This window comes from Rosa chinensis, chromosome 6, assembly GCF_002994745.2.
Source record: "Rosa chinensis cultivar Old Blush chromosome 6, RchiOBHm-V2, whole genome shotgun sequence".
Taxonomy (NCBI): Eukaryota; Viridiplantae; Streptophyta; class Magnoliopsida; order Rosales; family Rosaceae; genus Rosa; species Rosa chinensis.
This window is the reverse complement of record NC_037093.1, coordinates 52,974,616-52,996,369: the sequence shown is the minus strand read 5'-3', so window position 1 is coordinate 52,996,369 and position 21,754 is coordinate 52,974,616. Positions and strand designations below refer to the sequence as shown.

General features: G+C 37.1%; 2 protein-coding genes across 3 annotated transcripts; one reads left to right on the top strand and one right to left on the bottom strand.

Annotated features, from left to right (window-relative positions):
* Nucleotides 1-1,538: 1,538 nt before the first annotated feature.
* LOC112172060 (bifunctional peptidase and (3S)-lysyl hydroxylase Jmjd7) lies at nt 1,539-7,010 on the bottom strand. Of its 2 annotated transcripts, XM_024309228.2 has the most exons (15): nt 6,852-7,010; nt 6,677-6,754; nt 6,191-6,274; nt 5,922-6,092; nt 5,627-5,695; nt 5,396-5,522; nt 5,148-5,220; nt 4,848-4,964; nt 4,626-4,745; nt 4,489-4,507; nt 3,686-3,770; nt 3,198-3,526; nt 2,403-2,518; nt 2,231-2,324; nt 1,539-1,839 (listed from the first exon to the last, which is right to left on the bottom strand). In XM_024309228.2, exons 1-15 carry the CDS (start codon nt 6,939-6,941, stop codon nt 1,774-1,776), a joined length of 1,638 nt encoding a protein of 545 aa, XP_024164996.1. In that variant the 5' UTR covers nt 6,942-7,010; the 3' UTR covers nt 1,539-1,773. The 2 variants fall into 2 exon arrangements, with proteins under 2 accessions (XP_024164996.1, XP_040364728.1); XM_040508794.1 differs by lacking the exons at nt 1,539-1,839; nt 2,231-2,324; nt 2,403-2,518 and adding an exon at nt 2,540-2,955.
* Nucleotides 7,011-7,125: 115 nt separating this feature from the next.
* On the top strand, nt 7,126-8,765 carry LOC112172062 (transmembrane emp24 domain-containing protein p24beta3). Its single transcript, XM_024309231.2, has 4 exons — nt 7,126-7,429; nt 7,950-8,136; nt 8,229-8,336; nt 8,427-8,765. The coding sequence occupies exons 1-4, from the start codon at nt 7,205-7,207 to the stop codon at nt 8,558-8,560; spliced, it is 654 nt and encodes a 217-aa protein (XP_024164999.1). The 5' UTR covers nt 7,126-7,204; the 3' UTR covers nt 8,561-8,765.
* Nucleotides 8,766-21,754: the final 12,989 nt, after the last annotated feature.

Sequence of the window (21,754 nt, the reverse complement as noted above, 5' to 3'; positions counted from 1 at the left end):
ATGATGAAAATTAAGAGAAGGAATTAGTGACATGGACCAAACAATATTAACTTAAAATAAGAGAAAGTTAATCTAACTTAATGTCTATTCCTAACTAAAGTATAACACCGGTGAACAATAGAGGACTTTGAGGTTCGATCTGAAGCAAATTGGTAGACATTATTGGATAAAAAATTGAAGGGTCAAGGCTACAATCAAACCGAAGTTTCACAAGTAAACAAGGTCTTAATCATGTTTGACCTAATTAAAAGAATGAGCAGGATCCTTGATACTTCACCACAGTATATCCACTAAGAAAAAGAGAGCCTAGGGATTACTGAAAGCAGGGGTGGGTGGTTATGGTATATCCAACCTAGCTTTTAGAAAGTTTTATATATAAGTTGCAGGCTTAAGGTACACTATATACCATTTGCCTGGTAAAAAGGGACTGCATCTTTCTATCTTCCTCTGCACAACCAGACAAACAAAAAGCTTCTCTTCTATTCCATTTACGCCCTCTTTACTCTCTTTCTTTCTTTGCTTTTATAGCCTATTTGCGTATGTCATCTTCCGGCAGGGAATCTTACCTCCTCTGCAAAACCTCTTTTTCCCTCTTTTAAATTTTGTCCTTCAAAACTTAATGATTATGTACCAACCCCTTTTCCATCCTTTCTTTATTTGTACCGCGCTATCCTCTTCTCCTTCCCCTTCTGCTGCAAATCCCCGTAGGAATGCAGAAATTAATAAATTACAATACGAAAATAGAGTAGTAAGTATTTAAGGAGGGGGACAACATTCCAATTTCGCAAAGCCACTCCATGATTCAAAATCATTCTTCTTTTTTTTTTTTTGACAACGAAAATATTTCATTTGAATTAGTATTTGATGATCGTATCTGCCAAAATCAAGCGATTTAGTCATGTAGTTATTGTAAACACAATCTTTAGTTTTTTTAACTTTTTGCATCTACGACTTGTGATTGTATAGATAAGATGACATGGGTTGTGAATATTAGCCCACGTGAAAGGTTGCTAGTATTTCTTCTAATATTATCTCCATAACGTGTCACAATCTCAACTGAACAATAGGTTTGAATTGATTGTTATAAGTTTCCCTTGTGCTACTTTCTACTGCCTCCCTATCTCTTATATTCCAAAGTAGAATCACTACCCATTTCAAGTATAACGTCCATGAAACCAGCAATGTTCTGGTCCTAGTTAAACTACCAGAACACTGATTGTAACTATGAGTAATTTCATAACAATTTGTACGGAGAACACTTTGAACTAATATGTTTAGGTGGCACATATAGCAACTTCAGTCTTCAGCTGGCCTCTGTATATGTTCTTCTCAGTCCTTTACCTGGCCCGTTTGCTCCCAGCACGCTTGTGGTCCTTGACTAATATTTACTTTAATTGAACCCCTCTCCCTTCAATTCAATTAACCCATGAACTACAATTTTTGGACAAAAAAAAAAAAAATTCTTCTTTTCATCTTTTCAGTAATAATTTAGCTATCTGCTTGACCACGTGGGATCTCAAATTAGGCAAACACAAAAATTGAAGGCACAGAATATCAGAAAACTAAAAGTTGCAGCGTCAGATGAAATCACATAGAATGTACAAACTCAATGATACACCCATGTTCTGAGAGCCTGTGGATGAAAGTATGTAAAGTACAGTTGATTGAGTTCAAAGAAGAAAAGAAAGTTTCTGCAATGAATATGCATCGATTAGCTCCCTCAAGCCAAGGGGACCAATTTCTTCAACAACTGTGTGTCAATACAGCATTTCATCACACAACTGGTCTTGGCCCACCCCAATCTACTCCTATGTTCTTATCTAACACATTCTTGTATGCCTGCAACAAAGAATACGGTGTATATGAGAGTTTATATCAATCTAGTGTATACGGAGATCATGGTCACTCTAGATCGAGATTCTGTTTTTCTAAACAAGCAGTTCAGCGTTTTGTTGGATTTTATATTACACTGCCCCACGAACTTTCTATTTCTTAGGTTAATCAATTTTTTTTTTCCCTACCAAAGATGGTCAGGATATGGAAAAGCTTATGTCCTCCCTCCTCAATCACCCGCTATCCAATTATCCAATTCACTCTTAAGCTAATACACAAATAGGAGGACAATCTCCTACATTATCTAATTTTTGCATACTTCATATTTTTATAAAAGGATTTATATGTTGTTATCATCAGCACTGACAGACATGGTTCAACAAGATCACAGCATTACCTGGAGGGCAAATAATTCCTTTCCATTCAGAATTGCATCCATTGCAGCAAATTGGTCGTTGAATGATTCATAGAAAACTTGGTAGAATCTGTTCCTGAAATGACAAAAAGCAGATTGCATTGGAATATATTGACTTTTTTCAACAATTGATGAAAAAGAAATTAGCCTATACCGATCTTCCTTGGTGTTCAGGTCATCCATTTCTTCAAATTTACGTGTAAGCACTTCTGCTCCCACTGGTGTAAGCATGTGCAGTATTAAACCATCCAAAGTTCTTGGGAAACTTTTCTGCGCAAGATGACATAAATTGTTACATGCTAATGATGAGAAAATAATGTAGAGTTAGCATTTATGTGGCTGAAGATACAATATGATTTTTTGCTATGTAATCATACAAGCATCAGCATTAGCAGCCTCACCACTTTGCCATGACACTTTACCAGTTCCTATTACTTACAAACCAGATGTAAGGCGTAATTAAAAAATCATATTGCTTACCCAAATTCAATAAAGATAACACGCACAAGCACACATAGACACAGATAAATTTTTTCAGACCAACAAAAAATGGTCCAATCATCTTGCACAACCCTAGAAAGAAGGGAATATATGAACAAAGAAAAAGAGGGGTCAAGCCGCTTCAAATTCTGGATCTAATGGTAAAAGCACAAGGACTTGCAGAGTTCGGGCGTTCAGAATAGTAAGCAGAAACAGTGCCTACAGACCCGCCCATAAAATTAAAAGAGTGTAAGATCCTGTAGGGATAACAAAGTTCTTCTAATTCTAGTATTATGACCTGCTTTTGGTGTTCGTTATTCCTATTTGACACGCCAATATTACATGGAACAGAAAAATCAATTCAAAGCCACTTTGAACAACAATGAGTTCAACCCAGAGCGATATCCAGCTACCTATTACAATTTACAAGTGCAAACTTTGCAATGATAGTAAAACCCTACAAACTTACCACCATGGCAAGAAGTATGCGTTGAAGGGTGCATGGCGGAAGAGTCCAAATAATGTTAGCGACTGGGTCATCTTCCAACCTAAATGCATGTACTCTCACAACTTTGCTACCCTTGTCCTTGACACTGAGTGCAGAATCAGTTGTTGAAGTGGATTGCTCCGGTTGTCTTTGCTCTGCAGCATTGACATGACTGTGAACTAAAGAAACAAGTTCATGAAGAGCATGGACGGCAACCGGTTCCAATTCATGCAAAGTAGTTTCTTGTTTTAGCTCCTTTCCTTCAAGATCCTTCCTCTCACTCGCCTGATCCAAATCCTTGTCATTCTGATCTGGATAACATATCAAATCATGGCTGTCAGCAAAAAGAGAAATGCCGCATGCATAAACATGCACTTCAAATTTCCCCTTCTTTTCACCAATGATTAAGGAAACAATACATAGTAATCTTAACATAAGATGATCTGTCAGACAGCTTATAGAAAACTGACCTACTTGTCCGTTATTAAGCAGCTTACATGCATGCCTCTTTGTGTTCGCCATTTCCACTGAAGAAGCTTTAGGTAGCACTTGGTTCTGTCCCAAATCTTAGAAATTAAATATAACTTATAGTGCTCGATTATAAACTTTTGCTTCAAATAAAAAAAACAAAAAAGCCACACACATACACAGAGTAGATATCATCCCCATACCAACTTCCAAGATTTCATCAAAGTAGCCGTTCTATATCTATCTAATGGAGGTAGACTAACTTCAACTAAGACTCAAGACCACTGTTTGTAGTTTCCCCACTTAATAAATTGAAGAGAAAGCCTTCAAGACATCTAACTTATGTATTGGTTCTCTAATTATCACAGTTATTTTGATTCTCTTGAAGCATAGATCTACCATTCTAAAGAGATCACAATCATTGATTGTGGTATTCAATCAATGACCAATACATTTCAATTTTTAAATGAATTATTAGTTCTATCAATTTCCTTGAGTAATATTTAAACTACAGAAATTTATTACTTGATAAAATGAAATAATTCAAAATTTTCCCAAAAGCAATTTTTTATTTTTCTTCCATATTTTAGCCATATTATACTTGATAACTCGTTTTCTTTACTGGTTAGGAAAAAAAAAGTAAAGGTCAAAGTATAGGAACTAGTCAGATCAGTCCAACTTCAGCTCAATGACAGATATAAGAATTGGCTTTGCCATAGATTTCACTAAATACACACACACCACATCTGGTGTGTGTGTGTGTGTGAGAGAGAGAGAGATAGAGATAGAGAGAGAGGGGGGATACCATTTCTCGAATTGTCATTCTTTCAATAAGGATATGACGCATAAGAGAGGCATGAAAGGGAAACAGAATCAAGTCAGCTATTTCGGAAATGCTCTTCTGACACATGAAAAAGGACACTTAACCACAGCCACAGGTACCTTCTTAATAGTACGCGCAAATAATATGCATCCATGTGTTCTGACAAGCATGACATTATGTTTGATTGCCACCAAAAGTTGACAGCGATTGTCAGATCATCACTATCCACCTGGTGGAACCTGTAGATAACAGAAATAGCAATTAGGAAAGAAATAGTTGCAATCTGTTCAGAGAGAGAGAGCACGGCTAACAAAATACTGTTCATGGATTTTAAACCTTACCAGCCTTCAGGAATAAATAATGCATCCCCTGCATGAAGAATAACCTTCTGCGAGTACTCCATTGAAGATTCTGCTCTTGGATAATTTGAAAAGTCAAGGTTGTCTAAAGGAACAGAACTGCCAAGAGGGGGTCCAATTCAACTATTGGAAGACTACAGAGAAAGTAAGTAGAAAAAGAAAAAAAGAAAACGAAAAGATAGAAAATAGACTAGAAGCATAAACTTTCAAGTAGGTAGAGAAAAGAGAAGAGATTTGATCTGAAATTCTGAATTCATATTATTACTACAGAAAGTACCATACCTATGATTTGATGCCTCCCCATATATTGGCATAGGGTATAACACCGGAGTTGCTGAAGGAGGCCATAAAACCACTGTGGTTGATACAAGTTTGTTTTAGAAAAAAAGAGAACTCTAATAGACAAAAGTCGTGCAAAATTGAACAAACTTCTTTCTTCAATTCAATTTATTCTTTATATAAACCTATTAATCACTATGAAGTTGGAAGCAGCTCAATACATTTAACAGGATCAGAGAAAATTATTTGACCTTGTTTACAGCCAGAAACTATGCAGAGAAGGTTATGGTGTGGATCATAGTGAGTGCTTGATCTAGCTTGAGCATTGTTCATCCAGAGGTTGACAGAAATTAGTGATTTATCCTCCAAAAATGCAGGCTATAGAAAACAACCAGTGGACATTCGTAATCAACAATGAGAAAAGGGATTCTTTTAGTGGATGACTGTAGAATAAACAAGGACCGGCACAAGAATTCACAAACCATTTGAATATCTTCCCTCAAAGTTTCCAACTGAACCCTCTCTTCATTTTCAGTACTGATTATCGGTACCTGTTTCATACATAATATAATTTACATCCCGACATTGCAAGATTATAACCCTAGAAACTTAACAAAGTAAACTATATTCTACATAATTCTTCCAAAGGCAGCCCAAATATAGCTTGCATCCTAAATGCAACATTATAAACATTTGCACCACCAATAGTAATGAGAAAATAATAGATTATAATTGCACAGTAGGATACCATCATCTTAAAACTCTTTAATGTGAAACCTGTGCTAAATAGATTTGTTGAGGAGCATCCTCATAGGGCTTACAGTCATGCTCAGATTCAGGCCCTAGCAGCCCAGTCCGTTCCGATTCAGAATAAGCACCAGAACCATCCTCTGCATGATGCATGCGTAGTCTACATAGACGAATGAAGGCAGAAAATGGCAGTGGTACCTAAAAAAAAAAAAGCATAGCAAACTAGTTAGGGCCAGTAACATCCTAAAGAGAAAGAAAATCAATGCTTAGATCATAACAACAATCTTAGTGATTACCCTCTCATGACTTCTAAGATCGCCGTAGAAGACAGGTGCGAAACTAGATAGCATAGCCTCCACAACACACAATCCGACTCGTTCCTAATCATCAAAGTGGCATTAAGCACAAACTTCAGTTTAGTTAAAAAAGAAAAAACAAAGAGCTCTATAAACTATGTAGCAGACTCTCATAACTAGAAACTTCAAGAAAGTAAAATACTAGCAGCTAGCTCCTTAAAGCTAATTTTCGGAGAACCAAAACGGATTACTACACCGAGGTGCACATATGCCACAAAATTCAAATACGCCAAGCACAACAAGCCTGGTCCAAATATATTCATCTTCGTTACTTGTATTTCAGCAAGAACACCATTACGGCATTACGCAAGCATTTCAGAATAATCATAGCAAAAGCAGTTTTAGTACACTCAATTCTTCACTGAATTCAAAATCTATCATTCTATCATCAAAAAGAACGAAGCAGGCTAGAGTAGAAAGAGAAACCTGCAAATATTCCAGGCCGCCATTCGATGGATTCCACTTGGAAACAGCTCCCCAATCTTTAACGCAGCCCTTGATAACCTTTTCAACCAGAAAAAAAAATAAAAAAAATTGAGAATCTGAGACTAAGAAATGCTAGTGAAGATGATTGTAGCTTATGTGGAATAAGAAAACTTACCGCCGGAATATTCCTGGATTCAATCCGAGTGGTGAAGTCTTTGGCCGGAGGAACTTCCTCCAATCTTCGAATTCGCAGAGACTCCTCCATTGTCTGTGTGCTTCACAATTTCACTCCACGACTCGCTAATGCCTCGGCTTTACAGAAGTTTCTGGGTTTTAGTGAAGCCCAATAAAGTAAGCCCAAGTTTCAGGCCCAGTAGGCAAAAGTCTCGGAGGGAACCCCAACGGACTTTCATAACGACCTAACCGAAGTTTGAGGCTAGTTTGTATCCCAATTCTAGGAAAAAGTCTTGTGCATGTGTCTCTCTTGGAGAACCCAGTGAGAAATGTTGAGAGCAAATTAGGATCAAAATGGAGACGAGGAAGAGATTTGAGTGTGCCAAATTATACGTAGCATGCGGTTTTATGTTGTGCCTTATTGGCCATAGGAATGTTGCTGCTCTTTCGATCACTGTGACTGATGTGGAATGCGTTTCGGAGCTAGTTTTGTACGAGGGAGACACCATTTCTGGGAATTTTGTTGCCATTGATCATGATATCTTCTGGAGCCATGATCATCCCGGTCTCGAATTCACCGTAAGCTTCTGTTAGCAAATTCCCTACAATTTTTCTTCTGTCTAGGTGATCGTTGAAAGTAATTTTGTTATAGGCATTGACACACTCATTTCTTTAGTTTTGTAATCGAAATTGCATGTTCTTACATGAGTCAAGTTTGTGTCATGCATCTTTGATCTTGCTAGATTAACTTGAATAACCATTTATGGTTTAGTTGAATCATGGCACTGTGTGTGATCTAATTTGCTGTTTGGTAACATAACTTGTTGAACTGTTCAATATGACGTCGTATTATGCAATTTGATAATATAACATGTCAAACTATCTTATATCTTATTTACAACTGTGTACATGTTGGTAGGTCTGAGAGTATGTAACTGATGCATTACGTGCATATAATTAGAATGAGTGCCGGGAGAAATGTGCAACCCCAATGTCAAATCAAGAGATTCATCACTTCTGATGACTCATCGTATGCCGGTTTAGAAAATGACCAAATCTTATGCCATGGATTGTGATTGATTTTCAAATGGTTGCACAGGTAACATCTCCGGGAGGCAGTACAGTATTTTCTCTCAAAGGAACATCGGGCGACAAGTTTGAACTCAAGGCGCCACAAGGCGGAATCTACAAGTTCTGTTTCCGCAATCCGGCTCAAACTCCGGAGACTGTGTCTTTCTACATACATGTTGGTCACATTCCAACTGAGCATGACTTGGCCCAAGATGGTCAGTAACTTCAACACTCAACATCAATGTACCTCTAAGTTGTTTGGCTTTTAAACAAGGTATCATGAGATTTGTATTTTTTGGCGGTGCAGAACATATGGACCCTCTAAATATTAAGATTGCCGAGCTGAGGGAGGCATTGGAGTCTATCAGAGCAGAGCAAAAGTACCTTAAAGCCCGGGATGCAAGGCATCGATACAGTAAGTATGCCACATTGCCTAAGAAACTTCGATTCTGATTATCTTCGGGTTTATATCGATAGGGCTTTTTCTGTGCTTGTGTTGTTGCAGCAAATCAAAGCACCAAAAAACGTGTTATCTACTTCACACTAGCAGAGTACATTGTCTTTGCCGGTGCAAGTGCTCTTCAAGTGGTGTACATCCGCAATCTGTTCAGCAAGACGGTTGGCTACAACAGAGTTTGAACTTCCATTTCCATTCTCAAATAAGGCAACTCTAGTATACTGTTCTTCCTTGCACTCTATGATTAATTCTTTGCTTGACATCTACATTTTTTTGTACCAATACCATATCACGAGATCTCGTAGTCCATGATGAATTCGTTTTTGAGTAGTTAGATGAAGAAGTCTGCAATCCAACTTTTTTTTTTTCCGCCCGATAATTTTTGCTTTAGTCTATTCTTTTTAGATAATTCGTCGAACATACACTTAGCACATAAGCATATGAACAAGTAAATGTTTATATCTCATCAGTCCAACTACCGCTAGTAGTATTCAGGACACGAAGAAAATGCCACATATCATATAGAATATACATTCCAGGCATGCTTGAGAAAATAGTACTTCCATCTACAATATGATTATGAATGAAATGAATGTACTAGCTTCGTAGCCATGTGGGAATAGATAGCTTGCCATCATTTCTAAGTTTCTATATTGACTATACGCAAGCATGCACAAGAACAATGATGCCTCAGATTTATTAATCTGATGGATTCTCTACCAAGTTGTCCTGTGGTTATTGTTTTGTGCATTTGGCGGAATCTGGGTTTCTTGTTTCTGCCATTTTCCCGTTGCTTTCATTCTCTGGAGAACATTGGCACATCAAATGAGAATCCCCATCAACTTTTAAAAAATTTAAGCGCAACTCTAAATTCTTGGCCATATTGTGATCTCTCCGCTTGATCTAGCAACTGGCCAATTATCACATGTTTTACCAGAATGTAAGATTTGTATACCAGTGGAGTAAATTATATATTGATCCCTTCGGCTTAACAGTTACATTTGTTGAACTTCTAGAGAGTCACTCACTTGTGAGTTCCGTACATAGCATTTTACAAGTTTTAATTTGCTGTATTTGGTTGTAATTACCAGAAAAATTACTATCAGCTGAAAACAGAATGCTAGAGATAACGAAACAATTACGAGTTAAAGGAACAAATGAAATAAATGATTAGGGCCTTAAAAGGCTCAAAAGAAAGTGTTTTAATCTAAGGTTCTCTAGACGTGATCTAGCGCTCTGCTAGGGTTTGAGAAACCTCTCGCGGCGGCTTCTCATATCTCCCTATTGCCTGTCAATGGTGGCCATGGTGGCCTCTAGGCTGCTTATTCTCTTTCTTGTTGCGTTAGGCAACGATGGTTTTGTGAGGGTGTTGGGTTCTAGTGCTACCGTTGCTGCAGATGCGAGTATTGCGACCAGGGTTAGCGGCACTAATCGGGTGGTGTGCTCGGTGATCAACCAAGATGTCTTTGTTCGAGATGGGGTCTCGGTTGCTTGGATTGCAGAGTGGATGAAAGAGCCCAGAGATTTGAGTGCTCCATGTGCATGGTTCTTGAACGCGGTCGTGGGCGATGCAACCAGATTTGGTGTGCCCGGCTCTTGGGTGGATTTGATGGTGGCGGGCACTACTGTGGGGATGGTATCGAATCCGTCTTCCCTTGATGTGGATGGTGTTGGTAGCTTGAACGCTGATAGGTGTGGCGGCAATAGGGGCAGGTACGGTGACAGTGGTGACTGTTCAAGCGGTGGAAGTGCGCGCCATTTGGATTGAGAAGATGAAGATTAATGTTATCCAATGAGATTTTTTTTTTTTTAATAGGAATTGATTTCATTAGTAATCAAGCCATGAAAATAAGTCAGAGTCTAACATAACTTACATAAGAAACTCCGGAAAGAAAAAAAAAAAAAAAAAAAAAAAAAAAAAAAAAAAAAAAAAAAAAAACCAGATAACCTATCTAAGCCAAACTAAACTCATTAAAGTCTAAAGGGACGCTCGCTAGAAAGCAAGCCTAAAACAAGTAAGAACAACCTCACTTTCCTAAGGAAAAATCATTCATCTAGTCTAATCTGCCATCACGCAATTATGGTACAAATAACAACTAGAAACATCTTAGAAAAACTCATAAAGATTACTCTAACTTTAGAAGGCTTGTACCCAGATGTCTAATAGCAGAGAAACTTAAGACTAGCTCCATCCCCGTAGGGTTGGAGCCAGCACTATCCTCAGCCTCTTCAGGAGCCAACAACCTCGGCATCAGGTTGGTCTTACTCTGCTTTTCCACTGCAGTAGACTCCCACAACCCAAGCTTGAACTCAAGCCTAGGCCCCAAAGCCCAAGCACTCCTCAGTCCAAGTTTGAGCCTAAGCCCAATGACCCAAGCCCAAACCTAATCAAAAGGGGGAAGCCCAACCCTCTGATATTGGGTCACCTCTACCGTCGCCAAGTCCGGTGGCCGGCAGTTCCACCCCTCCATCACGCGTCGATCAGTGATCCAAGTCGAATCCGGCTTCCTCAACCTGTACGATCTGTCCTCACCTTCTTACGCCTTACCAGCAAGGAACTCTGATCAAAGCACACCGCTTGATCTGCAATCGATGTCGACCACCTGCTTCGACGTCGATCCGTGCGCTAAAAAAACAAAAATAGGTCAAGACACCTCGTCTCGATTTTCTTCTCCTCTACACCACACTGTGCCTTGGCTCCCACGTTGCACGACACCCGATGAAGCCTCGTTGATGCCAAACAACAGAAGGAAAACGGAAGATTGTCACTGCCGCTTTTCCCTCAAAACCCTAAGGTTCTGCTAGATTTATCCAATGAGAAATTAAGTAGTCTTTATATTTAATTAATTGGTTATATATATATAGTTTGGGATTCAGACCTCTCAATTTACTATTTGGACCTCTTCTAATTTTTATAAATTCTTTTTTCCTATTTTACCCATTCTATAAATTATAAAAAATAATAATAAAAAAAAACTGTCTCTTTTAATCGTGTGCTCTCCTCAACAAAGTCAAATCATCTTTCTTTCATTTGTTCAACCCACCTAAGGTTCTCTATTCTTTTAATATAAGGTTATGGAGATTGATCAACAAGTTTTATTTTTCATTCTTTTTCCACCCAAGCTCTATATAAACAATAATGGCTTCCATAATTACTGACTACTTGTTCTTGATTCTAAGATTGAATTGGGACTTATCAGCTAAGTATGTAGTTGGGTTGAGGTTCAAATTGAAGGCTTGCCAAATTCATATTTATAATTTTATATAAGTTGAAATGATAATCGGAGAAAAACATGATATTGAATTGGGTTTAGTGAGCTCTGTACTTCTTGGGTATGAGAAAGCGAGAGGTACCAAAATTAGATTGCTTCGCACAAATAATTGGTCTTTATTTTGGTTTTTTGATGCATCAATAATGTTTAATGAAGCAAAGATTGAACCTTTCTGGAGGGAGGTGCAGTTTTGATGATGATGATGTGATGATCTTTTCTAAATTTGAATGAAATAGAAAATTTGTTACGTGCAAGAAGAAAATATGGAATATGAAAGCATGATTTGATGAATTCTTTGCTCATTTTGCTGCTGAAAATGGAGGTTTGGCTTCCCGGATCCATGCCCAAAGACCAATTCTTGTTGTTTTTTCAGGTCTCATTGCGTGGAAGATCAAATAGCTGGGTTTGTGAATAGGAAATTCTTTCTCTTCTTCTTATTTTTTCAGTAGGTAAAATAGGAAATAAAATTTTACAAAAATTATAAGAGGTCTAAATAGCAAATGGGGAGGTCTAACTAGACCACCCATATAGTTTTCTTTATAGATTTGGATTTTAGAAAATTAGTGTACTTATTAGTCATTTTGCACTTGGATAATATAGTCTTTCAATAATTTAAATATTTGTAAGATAAACTAAGAAAATGGTAGGATGACAATAACTACACTCTATACTATTAGAAAATATGGGAAATGATCATTTACCTAATTTCAGTTTAAAAATTGCCCACTTGCTCCACTAACAGTTTTTTAACCCCGTTTACCCAAAACACTTCAAGAGATTATTTCCCTAATACCCAATTAATTCTTTTTTATTTATTTTTGGGACTTTTTTTCCCTCTCCTTTTTTCTCACTTAGAGGGAGAAGTCATTCTCCACCTTGCCGGACTCCGGTGACTAGTGGCCGGCCGCCGACTCTGGTGATGGGAATCCGGCGACCAGTGACCGGATTCCGGCGTCTGATTTTATTATCCCCCAATAATACCCAGTAATCATATTATTGCCCCCCAATAATCATGTTATTGCCCCCCAATAAACATATTATTGCTCCTCAATAACAAGATTATTGTGAATCAATAATTAGTGAAAAATGAAGGTGTTTTGAATTTTGAAAGCTTTTGGAGGTTTATCCAAATAAATAATCTTATTATTGCTTCCCAATAATCTTATTATTGCCCCAATAAATATTTTATTGCCCCTCAGTAATCTTATTATTACCTTCCAATAATCTTATTATTGCCAACCAAATCATAATAAAAAAAAACAATCACTACTGGCAAAATTTCCTTCCATTCTCATAGTTCACAGTTTACCATAAAAAAAATAAGGAAATGCTGTGGGTAGCAAAAAAAAAAAAAAAACTAGAAGTTGATTTGGGCACCCATAAAAGATCTGGGCACCCAATCACCATCTTCGCCGCTCTCTATTTCTGATGCAACTTCCTCCCAAGTAAATACAAGGCACCTGGCGTCTTGGTGTATGTGGCAAGTGAAGAAGCAACCCATATTATACTAATGCAAGATCTAGAGGAGAACAAGAACTCATCGAGGTTAGTGGCGGCGCGGTTGCTGGATCTCAGTAGGACGAACCCGATCTGGGTTGGTTTTCTAGGATCCGAGCTGGAGAAGGCGTTGTTTAGTTGGGGTGGTGATTCATGGCGCGACGGTGGTAGAAGGATGATGAAGTGGTCTAGCGAAATCTGTTGGGCGATGCAGTCGGCCGGAGGTAGAGAGAGAGAGAGAGAGAGAGAGAGAGAGAGAGAGAGAGAGAGAGAGAGAGAGAGAGAGAGAGAGAGAGAGAGAGAGAGAGAGAGAGAGAGAGAGAGACTAGAGGTTGAGATCGGTGGGGGCGAAATCTGTTGGGCGATGCAGTCGGCCGGAGAGAGAGAGAGAGAGAGAGAGAGAGAGAGAGAGAGACTGGAGGTTGAGATCGGAGAGACAGAGTCTGAGAGGAGAAGGATTAGTTTCAATTTAATTATAGGGGTAAAAATGTCAACAGATGTTATATTGGGTAAATGAGGTTAAAAATTCTTAGTGGAGTAAGTGGACAATTTTTAAGCTGAAATTGTGTAAGTGGTCACAACCCCTATAAAATATGGTCATGGGAGAAAATGGAGATAGGATTCAAATTTGAAGTGTTCAAACTTCAAAGAAAGGCTTCAAGCACTCAAAGTTTTTTTTCTTTTTTTCTTTTTGGAGAATAGCCATCAAAGCTGTTTTTGAAAAAAGGAAAATTCAAAAGTCATGGCTAAAGCAGGAGAGAGTGAGAGACTTTCGTTTGGTCCAATCCAAGGTGGGGGCCACTTTCACGCGCTCGAAGCGGGAACCCATCATCATATTATCCGACTTGGTAAATATATATTTCAGAAAATTTGAATACTTAAAAAACTTGCCTAACTTTTTCTTTTTGGCAATTAATTTGCCTGAACTTTTTTTTTATCAATAATTTGCCTGAATTTGAGATATTCACTGAAAATAGATATTCCCGGAACAGGCACAAATCTTCTCTATGTAAATAGGATGATTTGTGTAATCCTTTTTTAAATAGGAAATAATTTGTATGCAAACGATATAAAAATATATCTAAATGATTGTAATATGAGCATGTAAACTCTTAATTATAATTCAAGGTTGAATTGATTATATCTCAACATTATTTTTATCGAGTTAAATAGTTATTACGATAATGACATGTTTGTGATCGTTTATGAGAGAACCAAAAATCTTATTGAATAAATAAAAAAGTAATTATATATGTAAAAAAATAGTACATGATCATGAAAAGAACTTGACAATTGCTTTCTCATAAAAAAAAATATTTTCAAACTTTTAAAAGACATTAAAAAAAAAATTATAAACAATCTCAAACATATTAATGAATTAACTAGCTCTCGATTTACTGTTATTCTTATCTCTAATATCATATGAGATTTCTGTCCAAATTTTTAATAATTGTGATGGGGGCATCGGGGCATCAAAAGGACATTTATTTAATTAAACAAGAAAAGGACATTGATACTAAATATTTAAACAAATAGTGGACAGTCGATCATACCTAAGAACCAAAATCATGAGATTGGCGGGAAGAGACTTCAACCAAAGAATTTTGCAGATAGGGGACACTGAGACGTGACCCTTTTTTTTCTTTTTTTCTTTTATGATGAGTAATGACAGAGACGTGAGCTCTCACTCTGCATTTTAAAAGCCATTGAATTTCTTAATGGCAACTTGGGCGGTGAAATGAAGTTGGAAATTTTCAGATTCTATTCCACTAGCAACCGTCCTATTTAGATTGCTTGCAGGTTACAAAGGAAGACTCATTCTCACCGAACTAAAATACTGTGTTTAATTAATCATATGTTCATTTTTTTTGGTCATAAATTAATCATATGTTCATACATGCATTCTTTTGAAGAGAGAAAGGTCAATGAGGGCTGTTGCAAATGGACCTAATCGTATTTTAGCAATAAAACTATACATCTATTGTGGTATTAGCAGCACTTTTAAAAGACATGTTTATGAATAGAAAGTGTATTTAGATGAATTGACTCAAAAGAATCGGATTGACATTCGAATAGCTAATATATGTAATGGTGAGCTAATTCATCAAATCCGTAAGGTGCAAAATTGAGTGGATTACATTCTAACAAAAAAAAATTTGAGTAGATTAGATGTGTTGGATGCCTGTTTTTTGTTTTTATTTTTTATTTAGAGTATTCTCCCTTTTGCTAAATTGGTAGTCTATGAGGGAATACTTTGCAGTGTTTCTTTTTTTTTTAATCGAAGGAGGTAAGTCATTTGTTGAAATTGAAAGATTACAGTGATACGATGCCTAAAGACATCGAAAAGGAAATAAAACAGTATGAAAGGAAAATTACAAATGAAATGGAAAAATTTTAAAACGCAAGAGCATCAACGTCTAGATGCAGCACTGATTTTACAATACGGATTGCAACCGTGTAGTGAATTGAGTAGTCGGTGGTTTGACTACCCATGCAACTCCAACGCCCTAATTGACAAAATCCAACTTGGCGCCGGAATGAGGGCACTCTCCCACCTAAAAATCGAAGCCGACCAAGGGTGTCAAAACATGGCCATGTTGGCAGACGATCTTTCACGAACAGATACCAACGAATTGGGTCCTAGATCCAATTCCAATAAAGCACAGGAGCTTCAATCCATTCTTGCAAACAAACAACCCATAAAAGATAATGGGTCGCAGTCCAACCCAACGTCCACCAGGATCCCAGATCCAAATCCATTTGCAAAAACCACCCGAATCCCAAATTCAAATCCAAAACTGTGGAGGCCCAAAGCCTCTTGTCCACCCATGGCTGCTCCGGCCCATGTCCAAAACCTCTTGAGCCCAGAACCCACTAGGTTATCGCCCAGTACCCACCCCATCTGGGCAATCCACCTTACCACCGGCGACACACCAAGTATCTGTCATGCCGTTAATCAAAGGGTCGTCATCTACCTTACCACGCAGATCTCGAAGATCACCGACTGCCCAATCAAGGCTGCCTACATCACCATGCACCGATCCATAGTCCAGACAGGACAACAGCAGCCGCATACAATCCAGCCGAAGGAAAATTCCCTATCGTAACCACCGATTGACCACCACGTCAACAACATCGCTGGAAAGAGGCAACCGACTGAGGTCACCTTGACTTCTATCCGAACCCCACTCCTCCCAGTAATCACCGCCACCCTGCAATGCCATCTCAACAGAACGTTATCCCACCGACCCCGCCCCAGCAGCTCCCAAACTCCCCGCCGGAGAGCCACTGCCACTGAAGACAATGAAGATGAAGACGAAGAGGCCAAAGCCTGGAATTTTCTCCATGAATGGAGTAGGTATATGTCACGGCGAACGAGAGAGGGCCGCCGTTCCACAAACCTTAGCAGAGAGCTCTGGTAGGTCTTTTTTTTTAATATTTCAAAAAATATATATATTGTAGTGTTGGTGATGCATAACCAAAAAAATCTTTTAGAAAAATTTGACGAATATAACCCTCTAATATTAAAAAATTTTAGAAACTGAAATAACCAACAATAACAATAATGTTAATTTAAAAAAAAATAAAAAGAAATTAAATTCCTTAAAAGAAATAAATAGTAGTTATTGTTATAGAAAGAGTAAAACCCACCACTAGGGTCAAAACTTTTCTCCACCGGACAAAATGATACCCAACTTTTAAAAGTGATCAAAATGATACCTAAATTTTTAAAAGTGATCGAAATGATACCTAAATTTAAAAAAACAAATCAACTTGATACTCAATTTTCAAAAGTGATCAAAATGATACCTAAAGTTTTAAAAACAAATCAATTTGATACCTCGGTTTAATTTTTTGTAACTTTTTGTTAAAATTGATCACGTGCGGTGCAGTATTTTATGGGGTTATAATAATATTTTACACAAAAAAACTATTTTTCAATTATTTTTTATTTTACTTTGTTAATTCTCTTCTTCTTCTTCTTCTATCTCTGCCTCTCTCTCTCTGTCTTCCCATTTTTCTTTGTTTTTTTAGAAGTTGGGAAACATCCGAACTTTATTTGTATCTATTATCGATGGTAGAATTGAAATTGAATGGAAGATTTTTTTTTTTAAATTCTATAGAAGAAGAAGATTGGGTTATAGATGATTGATGGCCCTCTGACCACAAATCACTTCAATTTTTGTGCTTGATTTTGCATTTGATTTAACAAAGAAGTTAAAAAAAAAAAGGCTAAATACTGACTACTACGTAGTTTGGGTCTAAAATCAATTCAGTCCCTAAACTTCTAATTTCATCAAGAACACCCCTGCACTTTCAATTTTGATCTAATAGGTCCAATTTGTTAGTCTTCCGACAATTGAGTCATTTAACTTGTTGACGTGACTTATATATGGCCTATGTTTTATAATGTGGTGTTGAGGTGGCCTGCATAGTTGAGTCTCACTATAAGAAATCTATCAAATAAATAGTTTTTCAACAAATAATCCAACTATAACTTGAACCCATAACAGAATATTAATGAATTGGACCTATTAGATCAAAATTGAAAGTACATGGGTGTTTTTGATGAAATTAGAAGTCCAGGGACTGAATTGATTTTGGACCTAAACCACAGAGTAGTAACCAGTATTTAGCCCTAAAAAAAATAAACTGAGGTATCAAATTGATTTGTTTTTAAAACTTTAGGTATCATTTTGATCACTTTTGAAAGTTGGGTATCAAGTTAATTTGTTTTTAAAAATTTAGGTATCATTTTGATCACTTTTAAAAATTTAGGTATCATTTTGATCACTTTTGAAAGTTGGGTATCATTTTGTCCGGTGGAGAAAAGTTTTGACCCTCGTGGTGGGTTTTACTCTTATAGAAAATTGCTTTAGTTAAGAAACTACCCACTTTTTCAAATTTCAAAAAAAAGAAAAAGAAAAAGAAACTACCCACTTTTTTACCAAAAAAAAAAAAACACCCACACATAGGCACATGCTAGTTGTGCTAAACAGACAATGTTTGAGCATAAAATGGTATATGGGGGATGTCATGTGCCCTCTGTGTGCAGGTGAATTAGAAACTAACACACACCTCTTTGCTCAGTGTGGATATGCACAAGAAGTGTGGACAGCTGCACACCTACCTCAACCTCAATTGGGAGCGGTGGCTATTAAAGATTGGCTATTAGAACAAAGTAGCAGAGTAACAAAGGAGCAATTTTGTAAGATTATGATGCTCATGTGGGCCATCTGGAAGAACAGGAATACACAGGTATGGGATGGAGTTAAACAGCACCCATGTGATGTGATGTTGATGACAGTAGGGTGGTGGGAAGAATGTACGAAGGCAAACGGCTCCACTTCTCCACCGAGACAGCAGCGACAAGACTGGAAAGAGCCACCAATGGGCTGGATTAAGTGCAACACGGATGGGGCATTTAATCTACAATCTGGAAAGGGAGGTGCAGGTTTGGTATTTAGGGAACATGGAGGACAGATTAGAGCTAGGGGTCATCATGGGCCGAGCTAGGGCCGACCCTACCCTAAATTTTAGGGCTTAGGGTCAGGCCGGTCCGGGCCTAGTCAAAGTCAACAAAATTTAGGGCCGGGGTTTAAATACGCTAACCCTTACCCGCCCGAAAAGCTTGATTCGCTAGGGCTGGCCTTCCGAATAGGGCCGAAATGGGCTGAAAAGGGCCCTATTTTGTATAACAAAAAAAAAAAAACTTTTTTTGTTTTCCTCAAAATGTGGCTCAATGATTATATAAGTAATACAAGACTCATGATTTTTTGTTGATCATATTTAATACACACACACACATATATATAAATTAACTTCTAACATTTATTAATTTAGTTAACGTGGTTATATTCAATTAACTATCTCTCTAAATCTTTCAATATTAATTGTTATGTAACAGTGAAAATAATAGTTAAAGAAAACAAAGCCTATGTAATAGAAAATAATAAAAATAATATATAAATTTTAGGGTTGGGCCAGGTAGGGCTTTTAGGGCCAGGCCGGGCTTGGCCCTTACTGGCTCAATTGGGTCAGGCCGTAGGGTAGGGCTGGCCCGCCATAATGTAAGGGCCGGGTCGGGCGGGTTTAGGGCAGGCTTAGGATCGAAGGGCTAAATGATGGGGCCTAATTAGAGATATATCAACCCAGCCTTTATATACTCTTGCGTCACCTTTCCATGCTGAGTTCATAGCTTTGGCTGAAGGAGTTAAGATGGCAGCAGGACTAGGCTATTCACAAGTCATTTTTTAGACTAATTGCTCGGTATTGGCAGCAGCAGTAAATCAAACAGAGGGAGACTTATCCATGTTTAGTTTTGTCCTAGATGACTTGAAGGATCAATTACAGAGCCATGGTGATTTCAAAGTAGTCTTTGCACCTCGTGAGGCAAATAGAATAGCACATACTCTTGCAAGCGCTAAGTAAAAATGTTAGCCAAACTTGGTTTGGTACTGCTCCCAAATTTATAAGGGATGCCATTTTAAACGAGTGTACTCGTTAATTTGTTTCAATGAATTCTATTTTCAAAAAAATGCTAGTTGTTTCTTAATATAAGGGGGAATACTTTGTAGTGTTGGTGATGCATATACTTTTGTAATTTACAAAAAAAAAAAGAAAAAGTGAATTAGAATTTGGATAACATATTTTAGATACAGAATTTGTATTTATAAGCTTCAAGGAATCAACATATATCATGTCTAAAATAAGTAAAAACGTAATATGATATTCATTTGAGTGTGTCTGAATTTAGTTATTTTTATTCATATCTTTTTTGAGTAAGTGGCGTTTGAACCGAATTGCTGAGATCAGTTACCATCGAAAGAATCCTTTCTCCATCCCAAGTGCATTTACCTAAAATTAGCTCACATGTCAAAATCTACTTCACCTGCAATATTACCACTCTTAATCACTAAGATAATTTTGTTGTCTTCAATTTTCCCAGCCTATTCACACTCTTACTTCACAGCGAGGGCATCCATCTCGAAAGGGCCAAGCTGCTTTTAAAGATTAAATTTAATTCCCTGGCACACTGGATCTTAGAAGCGTCATGTTCAACTGCACCTGCATATGTTAGCATGAAGCATGTCGGATCTTAGCCACTTTCCTACCAAATCACAAGGTGTTATAATTTCTTTTGATCATGTTTGGATCCAAGTGGTTCTACACTGGCTATTTAACTGTTTTTATTGAAATTAGAACCTTTTCGGACATTAAATATATTAAAACATACTGGCTCACAATTTTTTTTAAGAAGAAATTATCTAAATTAAGTGCTAAAACCTCTGGAGCAACCAAGTTTACAATGTCAAACGATAAGGTTTTAGAAGCCTCTATTGGAACACTATTGGTCCAAGAAGCATTTACAAAGGTATTATATATGGCCTAAATTTGCAACTGCATCAGTAACGAAATTTGCATATCTTGAAACACGCTTAAAAGAGATTGAACATACTTGCTCACAATTAGTGAGCAACACTTTGATACAAATTACATAGTAGTTTCACACAAATACTGTTCACATGCATAGACTTGAATCAACTAAATTTTCACTCTTCAAATTCACTGTTTATGCCATGATATTTCAAACTTTCCATGATATATACCACCTTCAGCGAGCTATCCGCTTTGGCGACGTTATCCACTTTTGTCGGTTCAATCACGCATTCAACAAAAAAATAATTTGGCGACAAGCTCATCAAATTATTGAATAATATTTGTCATGCGACCCTAAATAACATATTGAACTTCCTACTAAATTTCAGTTGTAGAACATATAAATACATATTTCCTAAGTATCTAACAAATTATTCTAATTTTATCTACATAATTTCTTGTGGTTAGTTAGTCAACATTGTACACATATGGAGGGGATAAAACTTATTTCATAAAGGAGGTAGGGGTATAGGTATTAATCATATGAGTTATATAGAAATTCCTATTGTGACTAGAAAAATTGATTCTCATATATGCCCAATATGTATATTTTTTCCGAGCTCTATTTTCTTCTTCTATTGTTTTGATTTTCATCAAGCGAGAGGGAGAGGGATTGAGGGTGAATTCAGTTTTTTATTTATTTAATGGTATTTCATCATTTTCCTCTAGGAAAATGAAATAATAGAAAGCTAAGAGCAATCATAATCAACTATCACTAGGTGAAAAGCTAGCCAAATATACCTCCCCCACCCCAAAATCCGAACTACTAAGTAACATGCGAGGGTGACAAGTATAGTGTCAAGCATCTCAACTAAAAGTAATGACTACAATACAATCCACCCCATACACAAGACTTTGCTTGATATAGGCAAAATCAGACAAACTAGCAAGCTAGTTAAAAGTGTAGCCACCATTACAATGCTAGCTTCACATATGGGAAGTCCGATAACTACAATTGTCAAGTACCAAATATTCACGAAATCGTTGCGAGTTTGGAAGCAATGTAGGAAAATTATCGTCATCCGTTGTTCTCGAAACTCAAATTTAGGGTTTGTACTTACTCAGTAATTTTGATGAGTAATTCAAATTTAAGATATGTCAAAGTAAATAATTAAAATAATATTAAAAAAAGGGGAAAAAAGAAAAAAACTAAATTCTTACCGATAG